The sequence below is a fragment of the Poecilia reticulata genome, linkage group LG17, assembly GCF_000633615.1.
Source record: "Poecilia reticulata strain Guanapo linkage group LG17, Guppy_female_1.0+MT, whole genome shotgun sequence".
In the NCBI taxonomy this organism is placed as follows: Eukaryota; Metazoa; Chordata; class Actinopteri; order Cyprinodontiformes; family Poeciliidae; genus Poecilia; species Poecilia reticulata.
The window spans coordinates 29,207,742-29,226,149 of record NC_024347.1 but is presented as its reverse complement, the minus strand read 5'-3'; the positions used below and the strand labels follow the sequence as shown (position 1 = coordinate 29,226,149).

At 39.1% G+C, this 18,408-nt stretch overlaps 1 protein-coding gene across 9 annotated transcripts in view; it reads left to right on the top strand.

Annotated features, from left to right (window-relative positions):
* The window catches only part of LOC103479974 (disco-interacting protein 2 homolog C), a 171,182-nt gene that overhangs the window by 127,147 nt on the left and 25,627 nt on the right, over positions 1 to 18,408 (top strand). For all 9 annotated transcript variants that reach the window (XM_017309912.1, XM_017309911.1, XM_017309917.1 and 6 more), the window contains 7 exons: positions 2,206 to 2,364; positions 3,197 to 3,316; positions 4,427 to 4,624; positions 9,661 to 9,752; positions 13,673 to 13,783; positions 14,355 to 14,478; positions 17,192 to 17,301. In XM_017309912.1, coding sequence (XP_017165401.1) covers positions 2,206 to 2,364; positions 3,197 to 3,316; positions 4,427 to 4,624; positions 9,661 to 9,752; positions 13,673 to 13,783; positions 14,355 to 14,478; positions 17,192 to 17,301 — 914 coding nt within the window. The remainder of the gene's footprint in view (positions 1 to 2,205; positions 2,365 to 3,196; positions 3,317 to 4,426; positions 4,625 to 9,660; positions 9,753 to 13,672; positions 13,784 to 14,354; positions 14,479 to 17,191; positions 17,302 to 18,408) is intronic.

The following is an 18,408-nucleotide window of genomic DNA, read 5'->3' as shown; positions in this document are numbered from 1 at the left end:
TGTCCTGTGTGTCTCTGTGTTGCCCTGCGACAGACTGGCGACCTGTCCAGGGTGACCCCGCCTCTCGCCCGAAACGTTGGCTGGAGAGGAACCAGCAACCCTCCYGACCCCACTGAGGGAAAAAGGGTGCAAGAAAATGGATGGATGGATGGTGTTTATTGATTTGAGTATTTTCTGCAGCATGTTTCCGTTTCCACAGCAGCTTCATCTCAAATCAGATGTTGGAGGGATGAAGACTGTTTTCCTGCTGTGTGTCTCTGTTACCTAAAATTATTTAGATTGAGTAAAAATTTAATATAAATAGTTTCTACGGCCTCTAAAAATGACAAAAATTGTAATGAAATGGGATCCAAAACAACTCATCAAGGTTTCTCTGCACTCTCTCTAACTATGAGGCGGGTTGAATCTGTCTTTGGGAGACGGACCGGCTTATTGGTATTCCTGCAGCGAACCAGGCCTTCCTCGTCTTCATCCTCAGCTGACTCTCCTCTTCATCTCCCAGCCGTCTGATCCTGTCGCTGGAGTTGCACACGCTCGTTTCCAGACAGACAAACGGCTCCTGACTCTCAGTCCAGCAGCCCAGATGCGCTGCAGTAATTAACATGCCGGTCCTGCTGCATGCAGCGCCGTTATGGTCCGGACGAGATGTTCTGTTCGTCTGGCCGTCTACAGCACGCTGCGTCACTGCCAGCAGACTCCCGTCTTGCTTTCGGGACTTTTTTTTACGACCGGTCGGATCGGTCTGGGCTCAGATTTCAGCCAGCTGAACAAACGGGGGATGAGCTGAACTTCCTGAAACCATCTGTGTGGTTTAAGCATCCAGAAGGGCTAAATATTGTTTAATTTTTAACATTTCCATTTTGAAATTGATTTTTTTTGTGTCACCATAACAAACAGTTGTCAATGTTTAGCCAGAAATAGGCTAAAAGATGAGAAGCAAAGCCTCATTTTCTTTTTTACCTTAGAAATGCTGCTAATTTAAATTTCTCTGTTTAAGGGAAGTGAAAACATGAAGGGAGAGTTTGCATATAAATGAGTAGAAACTGAAGATTTCTGTGAAACTAATCTGAGACTTTGAAGTAAAGACACGAGTGTTGGTCATATTTATCTCTCTAATTCTGAATCGCATGTGAGAAATAAGATTAAAAGCTGGATTGTGTCTGAGAAACTCTCCAGGGATCAATTAAAGATATTTTTTCTCATATTTTATTAGTGCCAAATATTCAGTTCACCGTTGTAATAACGTGTGAGGAAAATGTAAACACACCAGTTTGCTGAATATCTCTCCGTCTTTTGCAGATAAAATCCACATTTTCGCTCGTTTCAGTTTGGATTCATCTCGTCACACACCGGCAAAGGGAGGTAAACACCGTTTGATGCCGTTAAACCGCGGTCGAGCTGCATAAAAAATAAATAAAAATGACGCACATGTGAAGAGTCCGAGGCTCGCCGGAGCTTTGAAACGTCAGAAACGGAAAACGGTTCCGAAATGGGCTGAATATCGAGAAAATTGAGTCTTTTTTTTTTAGTAGATTTTCAAAGACCGGAGCTGCTGCATTCAGGGGAAGAGTTGGACTGTGGGAAATTAGAGCTTTTATTGGGAAGCTTTTTGGTTAAGGTGGATTTTCACTGAATTGATTTTTTTACTTTGATTTTCTTCATTTAAAAACCGACTTTAGCAGCTTTGACTGGCTGGGATTCGAACATCGAACCTTATTGCTGTTTGTCTCATTTCAGACCTTTGTGTAAAGTTTGTACTTTTGTACATAAAGGAGGTCAAGTCTTTTAAAGTAATGTGTTTTATTAACTTACAGCTGCAGTCCTTGTTACACTGTTTTTTACCTCTCTCTTTCTATATCACTTCCTCGTGTGCTCACTCCCAACGATCCTCTTGCATCACCACCTAGTGGTGCGGCATATCATTACACTTTGTCCAAAATAAATAAACAAAACAACAGAAACGACAAATAAAATGAATTATGAAGTCTAACCCTCTGCTCCAGACTGAAGATCTTCATCTTCCGATAATAGTACAGATGGAAGTTACTCAGTGTTTTAATTTATCATTGATTTATGGATAATTGTGATAAATCTAGAATCCGCCCCGTCTTGATGAGCACTCGCTCAGTAAAACAGTTTTCAGTTGAAATTCAGACTTCAGGTCCAGCCGCAGCTGGTTCTGACTCGCTCCAACATCTGTTTCAGAAAACCACTCTGCACCCCCGGATGTGACCGGCTACACCAACAACACCGCCGCAGACGGGATCCAGGTGGAGCGGGCCCCACCCGGCGGCGGCGGCGGCTCCGCGGCCCACAGGCAGACGCCCAAATATGGAAACGCCGAGCTGATGGAGACCGGAGACGGTGAGAGGGAAAAACCTGCGTGGTGTTCATTAGTTTTCTTTAAAAAACTGTGTTTATCTGACTCACTGGAGTGGAAATGTTCAAACTGAAACGAATCATAAAAATGAAATAAAGAGAGAAATCCAAAGCGGGATTTTACCTGGTAACAATCAGATAATTACCAGATTTAACTAAACTTGCTACTTCACCTTATTGAGATTAATAAACATTTCGGGAATAAAGAATAAGTCTGGAGTATAAGTGAGAAATTTTTAGTTTGTTTTGTAACGTTATATAAAAATCCAGGATGTAAAAATATGAAGCTTTTTTTCTAGAGTGAAGAAAATCTGTTAAATTATCCGTGTTTTGGGGAAAACAAGGAGATTCTGACATTATTCTCAAAATTATTATTTTAAATTTGATGGTTGTGACTTTAATATCAGAATTTGACTTAAATTATGACAAATCTCAGAGTTTTTAAGTGTGATCTCAGAATTATGTTTTTTTGTTGTTGTTTTAAATCCCTCTCCTTCCTGTCGTCTTTTTTGTGGTTTCCAGCAGTAGCAACATCAGGTTGTTAATCATGTGACTTGTGATTCCAAAAAAAGAGTTTCCATTGAAGTTTTGCAAAATAAAAAAACAAAATTTTCAAAATTGTCCTTTGTTTCCAGTCAGCAAATTTATTTTCAAAATGACAAATTGTGTAATTCTGTGGCCAATAGAAACAAATCTGCAGCCTCAGCCTTTAATCTCATTTTTATCCTCTAGTTGTTCTGCTTTGTTTGCCAGGACTTGAGGTGAAACTCCAGGAAATCCCAGATTAGACCTCAGATTAAGCTGTTTTTGTCTGCAGGTGTTCCAGTCAGCAGCAGAGTTTCAGCCAAGATCCAGCAGCTGGTCAACACGCTGAAGAGACCCAAACGGCCGCCGCTCAGGGAGTTCTTCGTCGATGACTTTGAGGAGCTTCTGGAGGGTAAAGAGAAAATATTTAAAATTCTCATAAATCTAATCCCAGATTGGGATTTACTGCCTTTTTTCTTTCAACCAGCATTTGTTTCACCTCATGAAGCTGAAAAATGCTTAATTCAGACAAAATGGCCACATTCCCTGGACAAAGGCGAGCCACGCTGATGAATATTTCCTCCTGCTTTCAGTATCAAACGCTGCAGAACCAGAAGTTAATTCATAATTTAAGCATGAATAGTAAATGTTTGGCTCAGCGCGTGGTTAAAATTCATCACCGTGGATGAAACATGTTGTTTTCATTAAAATGCTCAGAGTTTAAGGCCTTAAAAAGCAGGTTTAGTTCGTTGGATGATTTCCTTTTGCTGTTAAAAGCCAAAATTTTATGAACAGACACAAAAGGTGCTGCTGAATTTTCTGAGAATGCAGTTTAATCTGACTCGATCAAAGCTCCACCAACACATGGTGAGTGGTTGTGTTTAGGTACAGATGGTAGATTATCTGAAAAATAACCTCAGGGACTAATTGGATTTGGATAAGTTTGGGAAAGTTTTAGAGAAATGAGGAGAATCGTAGAAAAACGGCTACAAACGGCAAGATGATTGGTGGAAACAGATACACTGCAAAAACACAATGTCCTACCAACTACTACAAATGTCTTAGAGCACTTTAAATAAGACAATAAAAGTAACTTCTCAGCAAGAAATACGAGCTTGTTTTAAGGCAGTAATTCCTTAATATTGATGAAAAAAGTTTCACTGGCAGATTGTTTCACTAAAAACATGGGAACAGTATGTTGTTATAAGTAAAATAATCTGCCATTTGAACTAGTACTTTCTCATCAGTATTAAGGAATTATTTTAAATCAAGCTCAGATTTCTTACTGAAAAGTAATTTGTGAATTAAGTTTCTTATTTTAAGCTCTAGAAACCAGACCAAATTACATGGTAAGATTTTGTGTTTTTGCAGTGTATGTAAACATAAACCTCATTAAAGTTACATGCTGCAGACTTAATGCAAGCAATGTCTTTTTAGCAGAAAATAGACGAAGATTTGCACACATCATCAACAGATCAGCGACCTCATCGCTCCTCTTCTGGCGTTTTCCTCTCCTCTGCAGTCCAGCAGCCGGACCCCAACCTTCCCAAAGCCGAGGGGGCGCAGATGGCGGCCATGCGAGGCGAGCAGCTGGGCGTGGTGACCAACTGGCCGCCGTCCCTGGAGGCGGCGCTGCAGCGGTGGGGCACCATCTCCCCGAAGGCGCCGTGTCTGACCACCATGGACACCAACGGCAAGCCGCTCTACGTTCTCACCTACGGTAGGAAGGCCGTCAGAAGACGGAAAACTACCCACCAAAAGTGGCATTTCTGTTCCCGTGTGATCCTGTGCACTGCAAAAACACGAAATCTTACCAAGTGTTTTTTGGTTTTCCAGGTTAAATAATACAAATAATGCAAAACTAAGTTACAAATCAATCAGTCATGTTTATGTGTAACACATTTCAGCAGCAAAGCAGCTCAGAGGGCTTCATATCATAAAAACACAAAAATACAAATAAAAAACACAGTTAACAACTGAAATATTACATTTTTACAAGTGCAAAACAGGTGGGATTATAATCTAGATTTAAAAAAACCTCTTTGTTTCAGGTGTTTGTGGTGCTGAATGCTGCTTTTGTTGCTCCAGCAAGACGTTTGAGCTCTAAGTCAATAGTTTCTCAATATTGATCAAAAAGCATTGGTTGCATTGGCAGATTATTTTACTTATAAGAAAACACGTTTCCCTTGTTATAAGTAAAATAATCTGCCAATGGGACTAGCACTTTTTAATCAAAAGGAATTATTACCTCCTATATCTTAAATTACAAGATAGTTTTGTCTTATTTCAGCTGATCTAAGATATTTGCAGTAGAATCTAGACTACAAATACTCAGGTAAGATTTTGTGTTTTTGCAGTGCATGATCCAATTCTTCCTCCAGGTTGTTGTGTGGAGAGAAAAACGCTCAAAACAATTCAGTTTTACGCCGAGAGCTGATTAACGGAAGCATCAAACGATGCCCAGCGCCGCAGTGGGAGCATAATTCCCCTAATGGCAGCCGAGCAGAGCGCTAAGCACATTAGCAACCTGTGAAAAAGATGTTTCAAAGAGTGCAGGAGGAGGCAGCGTTTGATTATTATCCCTTTTGTTTGTGTTTCTCTCCCAAACGTTCAGTTTCTCAGAGTTTTCTTTAAATCAATTGCAAAGTGACTCATGCGAATAAAAACTTTTTTTTTAAAACTTTGACTGTTCCCATGAAATTCAGGTCAGAAACTGAACAGATGCATCTGATGGAGCAATAAATAAATAGATTTAAAGCAACTGCTGCTCCACTTCAAGGCGCCACAGTGAAAAAGGTTAAATCCACTTGTGCAAACATGGCCTAAACATGCCATCCAGTTTGGAATAAAGTAATTTAAAGCGATACGAACATATATCAACCATCTCACCCGGCTCCAGCTCTCTAAATTAATTTGCTCCGGCTGAATCGCATTACGGTTTCCTCTCAGGTTTGAGTTTCAGCCGGAGCCTGGAGATTGATTAGAGAAGCAAACGGCAGCAGAGAAAACGGCGTAAATAAGGAGATTTAGCTGCTGTGAACAGGCTGCAGGTCCTCATGAATTTAGAGCCGAACGTCCCGCTGAGCAGCAGAGAGACTGAAATGATCCTCACATGGCAGCGAAAGCACAGATTATCACACAGAGTCGCACCTGAAAGGAGAACGAGGTGAAGGGTTGCTTTAAAAACGCCTCGGACGTCGGATTAGTTAAGGATGGATCTGTGCCTGAAATGGTTTGTCAGCTTGGTTGCTGGAATGACAACAGTTTAATTGTTTTATTATATTTTTTAAGTGGGACTTGCAAGATTCCTCAAGATTTCATGTTTTTCTTGGAACTAAACATATGCTAACAATTTTTTTTGTGCATTTGCCAAACTATAAAACCGTAGTTTCTTCTCTTGTGCTCTGTTAAAAAGCAATAATAATAAACATTAGTTGGTATAACACTAAAGTGATATACCAACATAATGTTTAGCAGAAGCTAAAGCGCAATAACAACATGGTATTTAGGAAAAGCTAATGCTTAAGCGCTACATCAACACAGTATTTAGTGGAAGCTAATGTTAAAGTGCTATACCAAGTAGCTGGTATTTAGTGGAAGCTAACGCTAAACTACAAGACCAAAACGATGAAAGTAAAATATTAACATAGTATTTAGCAAAAGCTAACGCTACAGTCCGATACTAACAGTTTTTAGATGAAGTTAACACTAAAGTGATATACCAATATAATATTTAGCAGAAGCTAAAGCCCAATAACATCAAGGTATTTACCAAAAGCTAATGCTAAATGGAAGCTAAAGTTCAACTGCTGTACCAACATAATATTCAGAGCAGAATAAGTAGTGAACACATGCTGTGAGCAGAGCTTGTCGGTCACTCAAAAGAAAACAAAAGTGTTATTTTGAATAACACAGTTTGGTAGGAGTTTCTGCAGCTTTATGCTAGCCCTGGTCTCAGGGGATTAGCATCGTTTTTCTCCAAGCAGCAGTTCAGGTTGTGTGTGACTGATGTCAGTGATGTGAGAGGCGTTTGCCCGCTGTGGATGATGAGACGATATGAGCGCTCACCAGACTGTGAAATGTCTCCAGCCTGCGTTCAGGAGTCGACCACAGGAGACAGAAACACGGTGAGATTTCAGCAGGTGTGTGTGTGTGTGTGTGCTGAATCTAAATCTCATCCTCTCTCTTTCCTCTCTATCTCTGATTCCTGTCGTGTCTCGCCTTTGATGTCGGCCCACAAAGACAAACTTGTTTTGTTTCCTTCCTGCCGAGCCGTCCTTCGCCCCCGGAGAACAGAGGGAATTCATGATGCCCACTTCAGCTCTGCTGATAACCTCTCATAGCAGCCAGCAGAGAAACGCACTTTGATTCACGATGGGAAAAGTTTCCACGCAGTCAGGAGCCGAATTTCTCTGAGATTTAAATATACCAAGATTTCAACTCCAAAATATAAGGAGGAAGTTTAAAACTTCCCTCTGTTGGCCACAAATGATCAGCTTGAATCTGCTTTGGTGAAGGAAAACATGCTTGGTCATGTCAGGAAATGCTGAGTCACTTCTAGCCGTGACTCGGATAAAGATGGAAGAAACGGTGCAAAAGCTGCAAGAGGCAGAATCGACTGGTGTCAAGCAGGAAGATCTCTGTGTGTTTCCAGTCATTCATGTAAGAGAGATGAGATAAAATAGAGTCTGAGCTTCTGCTAGCAAAAGAAAACTAAGAAATAGGACAACTGAAGAAAACAACAATGTTTTCCTTTGATTTCTGGCGTTAATCTCAGAATTTGTTTTCAGTGGCCCTAATCCTCCGTAGGAGTGCGATAATTAATGCCACTCTGACTGATTGTAGTCAAATTAGTAGAAACTAAACATACGAGGGTGGCTGCACAGTGGCGCAGTTGGTAGAGCTGTTGCCTTGCAGCAAGAAGGTTCTGGGTTCGATTCCCGGCCCCGGTCTTTCTGCATGGAGTTTGCATGTTCTCCCTGTGCATGGTGGGTTTTCTCCAGGTACTCCGGTTTCCTCCCACAGTCCAAAAACATGACTGTTAGGTTAATTGGCCTCTCCAAATTGCCCCTAGGTGTGTGTGTGTGTGTGTGCATGGTTGTGTGTCTCTGTGTTGCCCTGCGACAGACTGGCGACCTGTCCAGGGTGGACCCCGCCTCTCGCCCGGAACGTTAGCTGGAGATGTGCACCAGCAACCCTCCTGACCCCACTGAGGGACAAGGGTGAAAGAAAATGGATGGATAACCATACGAGGGAAGTAGGAGGAGCTTTGAGTCTCAGATTTTCAGATCGTTGTTTCTTCGTCGTCTGGTCCAGATTCGTCATTCATCCAGGATTAAACAGTCCAGATTATTTCCTTCAAGCTGTTGTGTTTGACAGAGTTCGCCTTTGGTTTTGTTTTGTTTTGCTTTGCGGCGGTAAATCTGGAGGGAAATGGAAACGGGAAAGCTTCCCCTTCTTGTTTTGCCTCCGTTAGTAAATTCAGACATGAAAACACGGCGATTTACGGCCACGTCCGTCTGCCGCCTTGAATCTCCAAGATCTCATTATCTCCTGTTCATTAGTTCTGACAAACACTTGGAAGAAAGAAAGAAAATCAGCATTTCACGCTGGATTGCTCATGCATAATGATATCGGTGTAACGTTTTGAAATGAGGGATAAAAAGGAGCGGATGGAGCCGATTCCTTTGTTTGGGGTTACAGCATTAATGAACGGAGCTGGCAGGCAGAATGAAACTGATCAGAAAGATTTGACAGTGTTTATTGGCTTCATGTGGCTCTGAGGGATTGTTAAAGTGACTTGCACCTTTTTCCAGATGGAAAGATAAATTTTTTTTTTAGGTATTTTCCATCTGAGGAGGTGAAAAGGTTGATCTGTGTCACTTAAACATGTGTAACAAATCCCTCCTCTGGCCTTCACCACTTCTCCTGGTGTGTTGTGGGTTTTTCTCTGAAGTCGGCTGTTAATTAAAAAAGCCTGCTGGGTTTATTTCACGTTGAGAAATCTGTGATCATTTCCAAACCGTTCCTCCCTCAAGACGCAGCGTCCGATTGGTCGAACGCTTCGGGGGATCGTCTCTGTCCTGCAGGATCTTGGATGTGGGGAGTGATGATGTCATAAAAGCTGTATTTTGTATTTTGTGCAATTCAACACAATACAAGTAAGAACTTTACTAATTTTAGTTGAGGTAAAATTATAACCAACATAGTGGAAAATGTAAAGTACAACACAAAATGTTTGTCTTTTTTATAACCAAGCTGTTGCAATGAGAGGCTTTTCTGAAAAGTTGCCTAAATCAGCTTTTATTTTGAAAGAAAGTGATTCAAATCATATTTTTATAACTTAATAAATTTGTTCAATCAAACTTTAAAAGAATTTGAAAATAATTTTATGAGAAAACGGACTGTCTTCAGTCAGAGGTACCTTCAAGTTCACTGTAACACAGACTGCTACAGGAGGTTTCTCCTGCCAACAGCCATCACTATCTATAGCAAAGTTAAATTTTAGTTTAACTTTCATTAAACTAAAATTTAGTTTAATGAAACTAAATTTTATTTAGTTTCATTAAATACAAAAATGTTGAATTTTCCTTTATCTACAAAAAAAACAACAAAATGAGACGACTTTTATTTGCCTGATTTTATTTTAATCTCCTTTATTTTTATTTGTTGGCGTGTAATTGACATGTTGATTTTTGCCCACGTGACAAAACGCTCTAAGTATTTGTAACCTGCTCTGTTTTGATGTGCTTGCAGGTAAACTGTGGTCCAGGAGTGTGAAGGTGGCGTACAACCTGCTGCACAAACTGGGAACCAAGCAGGAACCGCTGGTTCGACCCGGAGACCGGGTGGGTTTAACGAAGCACGTCTGGTTTTCTCCAAACACGATGCCGTGGAAAAACGTCTCAACTTTAGTCTCTAACAGGCAAAACTTTGCAAATCTGAAATTGTTTAAGTTGGAGGCAAAATCAACAAATCAGATTCACTGCGGTTTGATTTGTGCCTCTTCCATATGTGAAGCTAAACACCAGAAGAAGACAGACGTGTGTTTTCCTTTTGTCACATTCCTTTGTCTTTTTATGACCGTGTGACGATTCAGTCGGCTCCCGTTGCTGAACAGCTTTAAAATCCACCCATAGATGGCGCCGTTCACTGTTATTTACATAAACAGGAAGTGAGACGTTGTTTTTCCGCGCATGCGAGTCGCTTTGAGTTCGTAAAGCGTTCAACAGAAGTCTGATTATGATCAAGTTTAATTAGCAGGATGAACGAGTGTGAAGGTCAGGGGTTCTCAAAGTGCGGCCCGGGGGCCATTTGTGGCCCTTAGACTGATTTTGGGAGGCCCTTGATAGGGTTAGCAGCAGATAACTGATCTTTTTTCATGGCATTAAAAGATGAGCAGCATGTAGAAACTGACACCAGCCGTCATCGTTTCCTTCAGGTTTAGACAAATCCCAGTGCAGCTGGGTTGAATTTATGATTTTTATGTGACGTCGTCGCTCAGACTTTTTAATTTAACGCAGCACACGGCGCAGAGCTTCCTCTCTCCGTCCCGTTGTGGACGTGTGAACCCTTCGCTCAGGACATTAAGGGAAATTCAAACTGAAACGGAAAACGCTTCAGCTGCAGCCCTGCGTGTTTCTGATGTCATGCGACGCCCCGAGTGTCTGCGCTGCTTCGCTTTCATCTTTATTTTAAGCTTGATCTGGAGCTCAGCTGGAAAATGAGTCAAGGCTGACACAATGCTGGGCAACTGAGCGCTGTTTTAATTATGAGGCCTCTGCTTTTTCCCTTCTGCTCTGTGGGAATTACAGACCAGCCTTTGTTAGCTGCTCTCTTCAAGGATAAATTAGCTTTAATGAAACATGTTTAAAGGCAGATTCAGTTACCCTGAGAGCTGGTTATGAACTGGAAATGGGTGAATTTTAAATTGTTACCGGAGGTTATTTAACTTTGTGTAATTCTCCATTTGTATGATTGAAGGTGTTTAGTTCAGACTCGCCTGTTTTTTCCAATCCTACCAGTGAAGTTTATGCAAAATTGTGAGTCTATTCCAGATTTTCAACAAAAATGGTGAAAAACTTTGGGTTTAAATGATGCTAACTCCCACCTGCAGGTGGCGGTATTTCTTTCTGCTAAACGTAAGCGCAAATATCATAAAATTCCTTGAAAATATTTCCAAAGTAGCACAAGAAAATCTGTGATTTAGATTAGGAATAAATTACAGAAAGATTTTGCAAAATCCTGGAGGAACTTAAATAATTTACATATTTTCCCCAATTAAGAACTAAAACAATATTCTGGTGAATTCTTTCTTTTTTATCTGCACAACAATGAATAAAACATTTTTTTCCCATTTGTCTGGATGTTTAAAGTCACTTGAATTTTTTGGTTCATTATTTTCCATTTTTTAAGTCTATAAAATGATTTTTTAAAGAAAATAATACTTTTATTCTACACATTTTTCTGCTTTTAGCCAAATATACTGGATGGGTGTGCATAAAACTTGCTAAATGTTTCCATGAGATGGAAGTAAAAGCAAAAAAATAAAGAGATTTTGTGTTTCAATTATAGAAATAAACTTTATATAATTATAAAATTACCAAAAGTGTTTCTGGGGCCTCGTTTGTGCCGCTCTTGGATTTCAGTTGGGCCACGAAAAATTAATCCACCAAAGGCCCACGCGCCGCAGCTTGGACATCCCTGATCCAAGTTATTAAAACCTCAGAGAAGTTGGGACCGAAAGAGCACAAAGCTGAAAAATAAAATAATCACATTCCAGTGATTCCTCTGCTAAAGGAGAAAACTAATAACTAAAAATGTCACGATTAATAATAGTTAATATTTTCAAGCAGATTCGCAATGAAAAGGCGAATAAAGAGCCTTAAGGTTGGTTTCTCTGCCTGTTGTTACATTTTGCTGCAACACATTTTATATGAATAAATGATAAACCAAACAACCAATCAGAGGCTCTTAAAAAATCTTTATTTTCTGCGTCTGATGCGTCCTCAATTATCTGCAGATGAATCCTGAGCGGCTCAATATCTGTTAACGCATCATTACAAGGCAGCTGCACTTATCCTATAACATATCTACTGTAGTGATGTGCATAAAAGCATTTACACAGCACTTCACTGGGCTTACTGGGAACGGCACAGCAGGCAACTGGAGCTGAACTGGATCCAATAAGGCAAAGATAACATGGTGCAGTAGCATGTTAGCTGCTGATATGTTCATGTCCTGTGTGCTTGATACACACGGAGACTTATCTTAATGGAAGTAAAAACATTTACAATCAATAAAATCCTGCAGTAAAAGGTATTTAACAAGCTTACGGATCAGGCAGAGAAAAACAAAAAAGAAACTAAAACTTGTTTCCTCTGATGGGAAAAATCTAAACTTCTGGCTTAGGGGCCGAGAAAGGACAGTTCAACTAAAAATAACATTTAAGAAAAGTGTGTTTGTGTCTTTAAGCCAAATTTCTTTTTACAAAATAATAAAATAAAAAAAATCAACGGAACTTTTTTTTTACAAAAAATATTTTTCTAAATTACATTTTTAATATTTTTTCCCCAAAGAATTGAAAAAAAAATTTATTACACTTTTTATTATTTTTTTTATTTTAACACAGTGGTTCTTAACCTTTTTTGAGGTACCGAACCCACCAGTTTCATATGTGCATTCACTGAACCCTTCTGCAGTGATAAATAAAATATGATCCCAACTAGAGTCTAGTTGGGTCACCCCAAGATCACTAAGTCTTCTTAAAAGGTAGAATCTCTGAGATCAGTTCTTCAAAATATAGTCAGTGTTTTCAGCAAAGTTGATCTGACTGTCCAGGAACGACCCAAGGTATTTAAAATGTGCCACAGTTTCAACAGGTTGGCCATCGAGAGAAACTGGAACCACTTTAAGGTCTTGTTTAGATCATTTAATTAGCTCTATATTCTTAAGAGAATGAAAATTAATAATAAATGATAAAGACTTTGCGGTATTCTGATTTAGAAATGTAATTATATTAGTTGTGTTACCACCCCCACGCCACTAGAGGCAGTAGAAACCCCGAAAAGATGCGACTAAGGAGCAGATTTAGAAGTTCACCGAAAGCTACAGAATTTGGTAAAAACTGTGAGCTTTRCTGAAGTAAWTAAAGACACAAGTTCAAATCCATGCTGAGAGTGGAGCTCCTTCAATCAGGGCTCCTCGTATAGCACTGACTGGCTAAGCAATATAACGTGATGCTCTGATTGGCTAAGCAATATAATGTGATGCTCTGATTGGCTAAGCAATATAATGTGATGCTCTGATTGGCTAAGCTATGTAACGTGATCCTCTGCAGCAAGTGATGGCAAAGCGGGGCGTCATCACGACTTTACACAAGTGTGTCATTACCTCCGCAGCAGAAGCTCCGCCGAACCCCTGAGACCGACTCATCGAACCCCTGGGGTTCGATCGAATCCAGGTTAAGAACCACTGATTTAACATCTGAATAAACAACAAACTCAACACACAACGTTTTAATGAAATAAGCAAATCGGTCGTATTTCTGCAGACAACAGCAAACCAAAACCGATTTAAATGTTACCGAAATAAAAACAGATAAAGAGATGTGAGCAGGACGTCTTCAGTTTTTATTTTTTCTTATTAAAAGCCAAAAGTCCGGTCTGGTTTCGTCCCAAACTCGTCCAAATAGCAACTCGTTCTTTCCCCGTCTTTCTTTCCTTCCAAACTTTATTTCCGTGACTCTGATTTCTCTCTGCGCCTGTAGGTGGCGCTGGTCTTCCCCAACAACGACCCCGGCGCCTTCATGACGGCGTTTTACGGCTGTTTGCTGGCCGAGGTCGTCCCGGTGCCGATAGAGGTACCGCTGACCAGGAAGGTGAGTTTTCATCACTTTATCCATTCAGCAAATGCTTCCAAACGGAAAACATGAATTATTGTTTAGGAAATACGTTTAGAGGAAACTTTGGTATTTTAACAAACAAAATGACAATAATTCATACAAGCACCAAAAAAATTATTAAATCAGCCAAAAGAAAATTTTTCCAAATCAGTTTTTTCAATAAAAAACTTATGAAACTTTAATAAAAGCTGCAGGTTTGTGTGTCTGTTTCTGGTGGATTAAAACGTTTGTTTTTGATTCAGTGGGTAGAAAATCCAGAAATTTACTCAAGAAACAGTAAAAATACTCAAAGTAACTTTTCTCAAAAATAGTTACTGAAGTAAAATTAATTAAGTAAAAATAACTAGTTAATATCCAACTCTGAGAATTGAGATTACTGTACAGTAAGTAACATAAAACACTGTGCAGTAATCATAGGATTTGATCCCAACGCCTGTGGAATGAGCAGAATAAAATGTCGGCGTGTCGTGAGGCGGATCACCTTCATCACATCATCAGCAGGAGTCTTCGTCAGACCCGGTGATGTTTCGTTCTGCTGCCTTCGCAGGACGCCGGCAGCCAGCAGATCGGCTTCTTGTTGGGCAGCTGCGGCGTTACCGTGGCGCTGACCAGCGACGCCTGCCATAAGGGGTTACCCAAAACCCCCACCGGAGAGATCCCGCAGTTCAAAGGTCAAACACCCAAAGCCCTGCTCCACCCTGACACTTCTGGCTAAACAAGCATGAAACCTGAACCGAATCCAAATGTTATTTTTGTGACACCTGGGATGTTGGCGTATTATTAGGAAGCATGCCCATATTAGGAAATGTGGCAAAGTTAACAAAAAGTGATTTATGTTGGGATTTTATAGCTTAGTTATTGTTTAAAACTTTTATTGTTTTTAAAAATTTGTACAGAAAATAAGTTATGATTAGGAAATTTCACATTCCTGCTGTTTTTCAATTGGTAACCACCAGGTGGCGCTGTTTTGTGTGTTTTGTTTATTTAAGGTTCGTCATTTTTTCTGGAGTCCACACCTCAAACGTTACAATAAAATCATACTTTTACAAATATTAGGAAAAAAACGACGTAGTGAAATACCTTAACAAAATCAAAACACAAAATTCTAATAAATTTTACAAACATTACAAAAGGACATCAAGAAATGCCTGTAAAGTTGAAGGGAAGATGACGAAAAAATGCAAAATTAAGAGATGTAATCCATTAAATTTTTTAATTATAAGTTTTATATAAGATTTTTAAATAAAATCTAATTTCTTCTGTAATAAATATGATGAAATATGTTGAAATACCTTATTGAAATGTTATTCTTTCTGATTGGATGTCAGATTAATCAAAACTGTGGAGACGAAATAACATCGAGTGTGATTAATATGAAATGTTGCACATTTTAGAATAGTATTTTAGAATCAAAAGAGACGAATGTCATGAAAAATGTTATTAGATAAGATATGACATGGACACCAGATTTATTGCCCCGTGGAGTGATATAAATGCAAACTTTTTTATTTTTAATCAAATTATAATAGAACATGTTAAGTACAACACAAAGTAATTGTCTCTTTATGACTAAACACTAATAATAATTAAAGATTTTACTGAATAGTCGATTTTGCGGTTCCTAAATCAGCTTTTATTTTGAAAGGAAGTCACTCAGATCTTTTTCTTATAAGTGAATAAATTTGTTTAATCAAGCCCAAAAGAATTTGTAAAGAATTTCATCAGAAAACGGAGCGATTTTAGTCAGAGGTCTCTTCAAATTTGCTGTAACACAGACTGCTACAGGAGGTTTTTCCTGACAAAAGGCATCAATATATAAACTCTTTAAGGAAATTGAGTTAATATGAGTTGCATCAAAATGTATTTTCCCTTTGGGATCAATAAAGTATTATTGAATTTGAAAACTAGATTAAATTTATTTTACTATAGAAAATCATTTTAAAGTGTCAGATCTGTCCCTTTTCTACAAAAAAACAACAAAATTAGATTGATTTTGTTTTAATCCTTCTATAATTGCTTCTTTTGTCCCATAAGTAATTTTGACTTGTCGATTTTGGCTCATGTGATAAAAAGTTTGGTCTAAAATAACCTGACGGAGCGGAAATCAAACGTCTCTGCAGGTGGAGTTCCACTTGTTTTTCACTTAGAAAAACAAATCATCAGAGAAGATGAGGGAGAGGAATCTCTCCGTGATAAATAACCTCGCTTTGCTTTGCAGTAATGGATTTATAAATAGAAACTTGATGCCAGCAGATTTAGGATTTGCTCATTAAAGCAAAGTGCTTCTCGTATCGATCAGCTTAAAGCTCCTCTCAGTCGCTCGGCTGGTGCTTTCCTCCATTTCTCCCCCATCTGCAGTAATTCAGACATTTACACGACTCAAACTCTGTTTATTCTCAGTATTTGATACCAAGGCAACATTTCCACACTGACTGAGCAGCACATGGTTCTTTTAGCAGCTGAAGTCAAACTTAAAGATTTAAAGGCGAGATTCACTTTCTGCACGTTTTTGAACCAGAAAAGCTTCTAAAAACAGGAAAAGCTCGTAAAAACAAACATCCAAAACAAACATTTCTGGTTAATGTTTTTGGTGTCTTTCACTCAAAAACACAAAATCCTTCCAAGTATTTTGGTCTAGTTTCTACTGCCAACATCTTAGTACATTTGAAATAAGACAAAACTATCATACAAGTAACATTTTTAGCAAGATGTAGGAGCTTGTTTTGAGTAAATAATTCCTTAATATTGATGACAAAGTACTTGTTATATTGACAGATTATTTCATTTATAACAAGACATTTTCCCCATATTACAAATAAAATAATTTGCCATCTTTTTCATCAATATTAAAAAATTTTAATCTTAAAACAAACTCTTTTATAGTGCTAAGCTAAAAGTTACTGGTCTTGCCTCCTTTAAAGTGTACTAAGATATTTGGACTAGAAACTGGTAAGATTTTAGGTTTTTGCAGTTTAAAACTTGAGTCACATTCGACAGGCACTACCCCGTTACCTAGCAACCCCACCCGAGCCCAGCCCTTTTACCTAGAAACCCCACCGGAGCCCAGCCCCGTTGCCTAGCAACCCTACCCGAGCCCAGCCCCGTTACCTAGCAACCTGAGCTGAGCTCCAGCACATTTGGTCACCTGGTTTTACTGCTGTAAGGCCGTAAGACAAGAGGTTTGTTTTTGACTTGCGATCCAGAAAACACTTATATTATTGTTGGTTGTGCAGGAACCTCCACTTCTGCTTTTCAAAACAAGTTGCTCATCTGTTTGCAGCTATTTTTTTTTTTTTTTACCTCTGGCCCATCCTAACCTGTCTAAGGAAGCATAGCAGGTTGTCTTTGATAGATTTCTCTCTGATCTGATGTTGTTGTGTCCAGGTTGGCCCAAGGTTCTGTGGTTCGTCCCGGAGTCCAAACACCTGTCCAAGCCGCCCAGAGACTGGTTCCCCCAGATTAAAGACGCCAACCAGGACACCGCCTACATCGAGGTACGGCGCCTCCTCCTTCAGTCACGACTTCCTGGCTCCTCGGCAGCGCAGCGATTGATGTGATTTTTAAGTGACGTCCTCTTCGGCGGCCGGGTGGTAATTGCACCGGCGCTGAGGTGAAATGCCTCCTTGATTGCATTTTGGATCGAAAGAGGCTGAAATGGAAACTGATGAAAGGAGATGGATGATTGAGAAATGACCTCCTGTTTCCCTGACAGAAGCAGCTCTGCAGATAAACCCAGACGGATGAAAATTACCGCAAGACTTTTGGATTTTCTGTGGATGAAAAAATATTATTTCAGAAAAATAACATCAGAATGTGATTTACGGCCTTCAGGTCCGACAGAGTTTTAGACAGCAGAGATCTTATTTTAAATTAAATCTGATGGATTATCGTGACTCAGCAGCTTTCAGAGAGTTTTTTGTTTTTATTGTTCAAATCAGTCATTTTTATTGTTGTTTTGAGTCTCTGCAGATGAAGAATTGACTGACAGCTAATATTTACTGCTGTAGAGAAAAAATGTTTTCATTCTGGCCAAAACTGAGAAGCAATAAAAAATAAAAATACAGTGATGGAGGTGGTTAGGACAGTAATATCAAAATGTCTATGAGAAAGTCAGAAGTTTTAACCTTTTTGTTCAGAGTTTGACCTTCCCAAAATTGTAATAACTTTTATTTATAGCTAATAGAAATGAACACAGAGCAGATTAAAATTTAGAAAGAGCTACTACAAGTACTTTCCAAGAATTTAAGGCTTTTTAAGATTTACAGATTTGTTTTGCAAAAATTGTACTGCAAAAACGCAACATTTTAGCCTCGTTTCTGGTGCAAAATACATTTGAAATTAGACTAAATTAACTTTCAGATCATTTCATTTATAATGTGGGAAAGTAGATCAAAAATACTTGATAGGATTTTGTGTTTTTGCAGTTTGTCAGTAATTTCAGAACCTGAAAAGTTTTTAAAAAACTCAAAAGTTTCTAAAACTTTTATGTTATTTTCCTAGAACTTGCATTTCACTTTTTAAAACTTTGATGCTTCATTTTGAAACTCAAACGGTGCATTTACTGTATACGCTGGGTATTTATGTGTGTATACACATATATA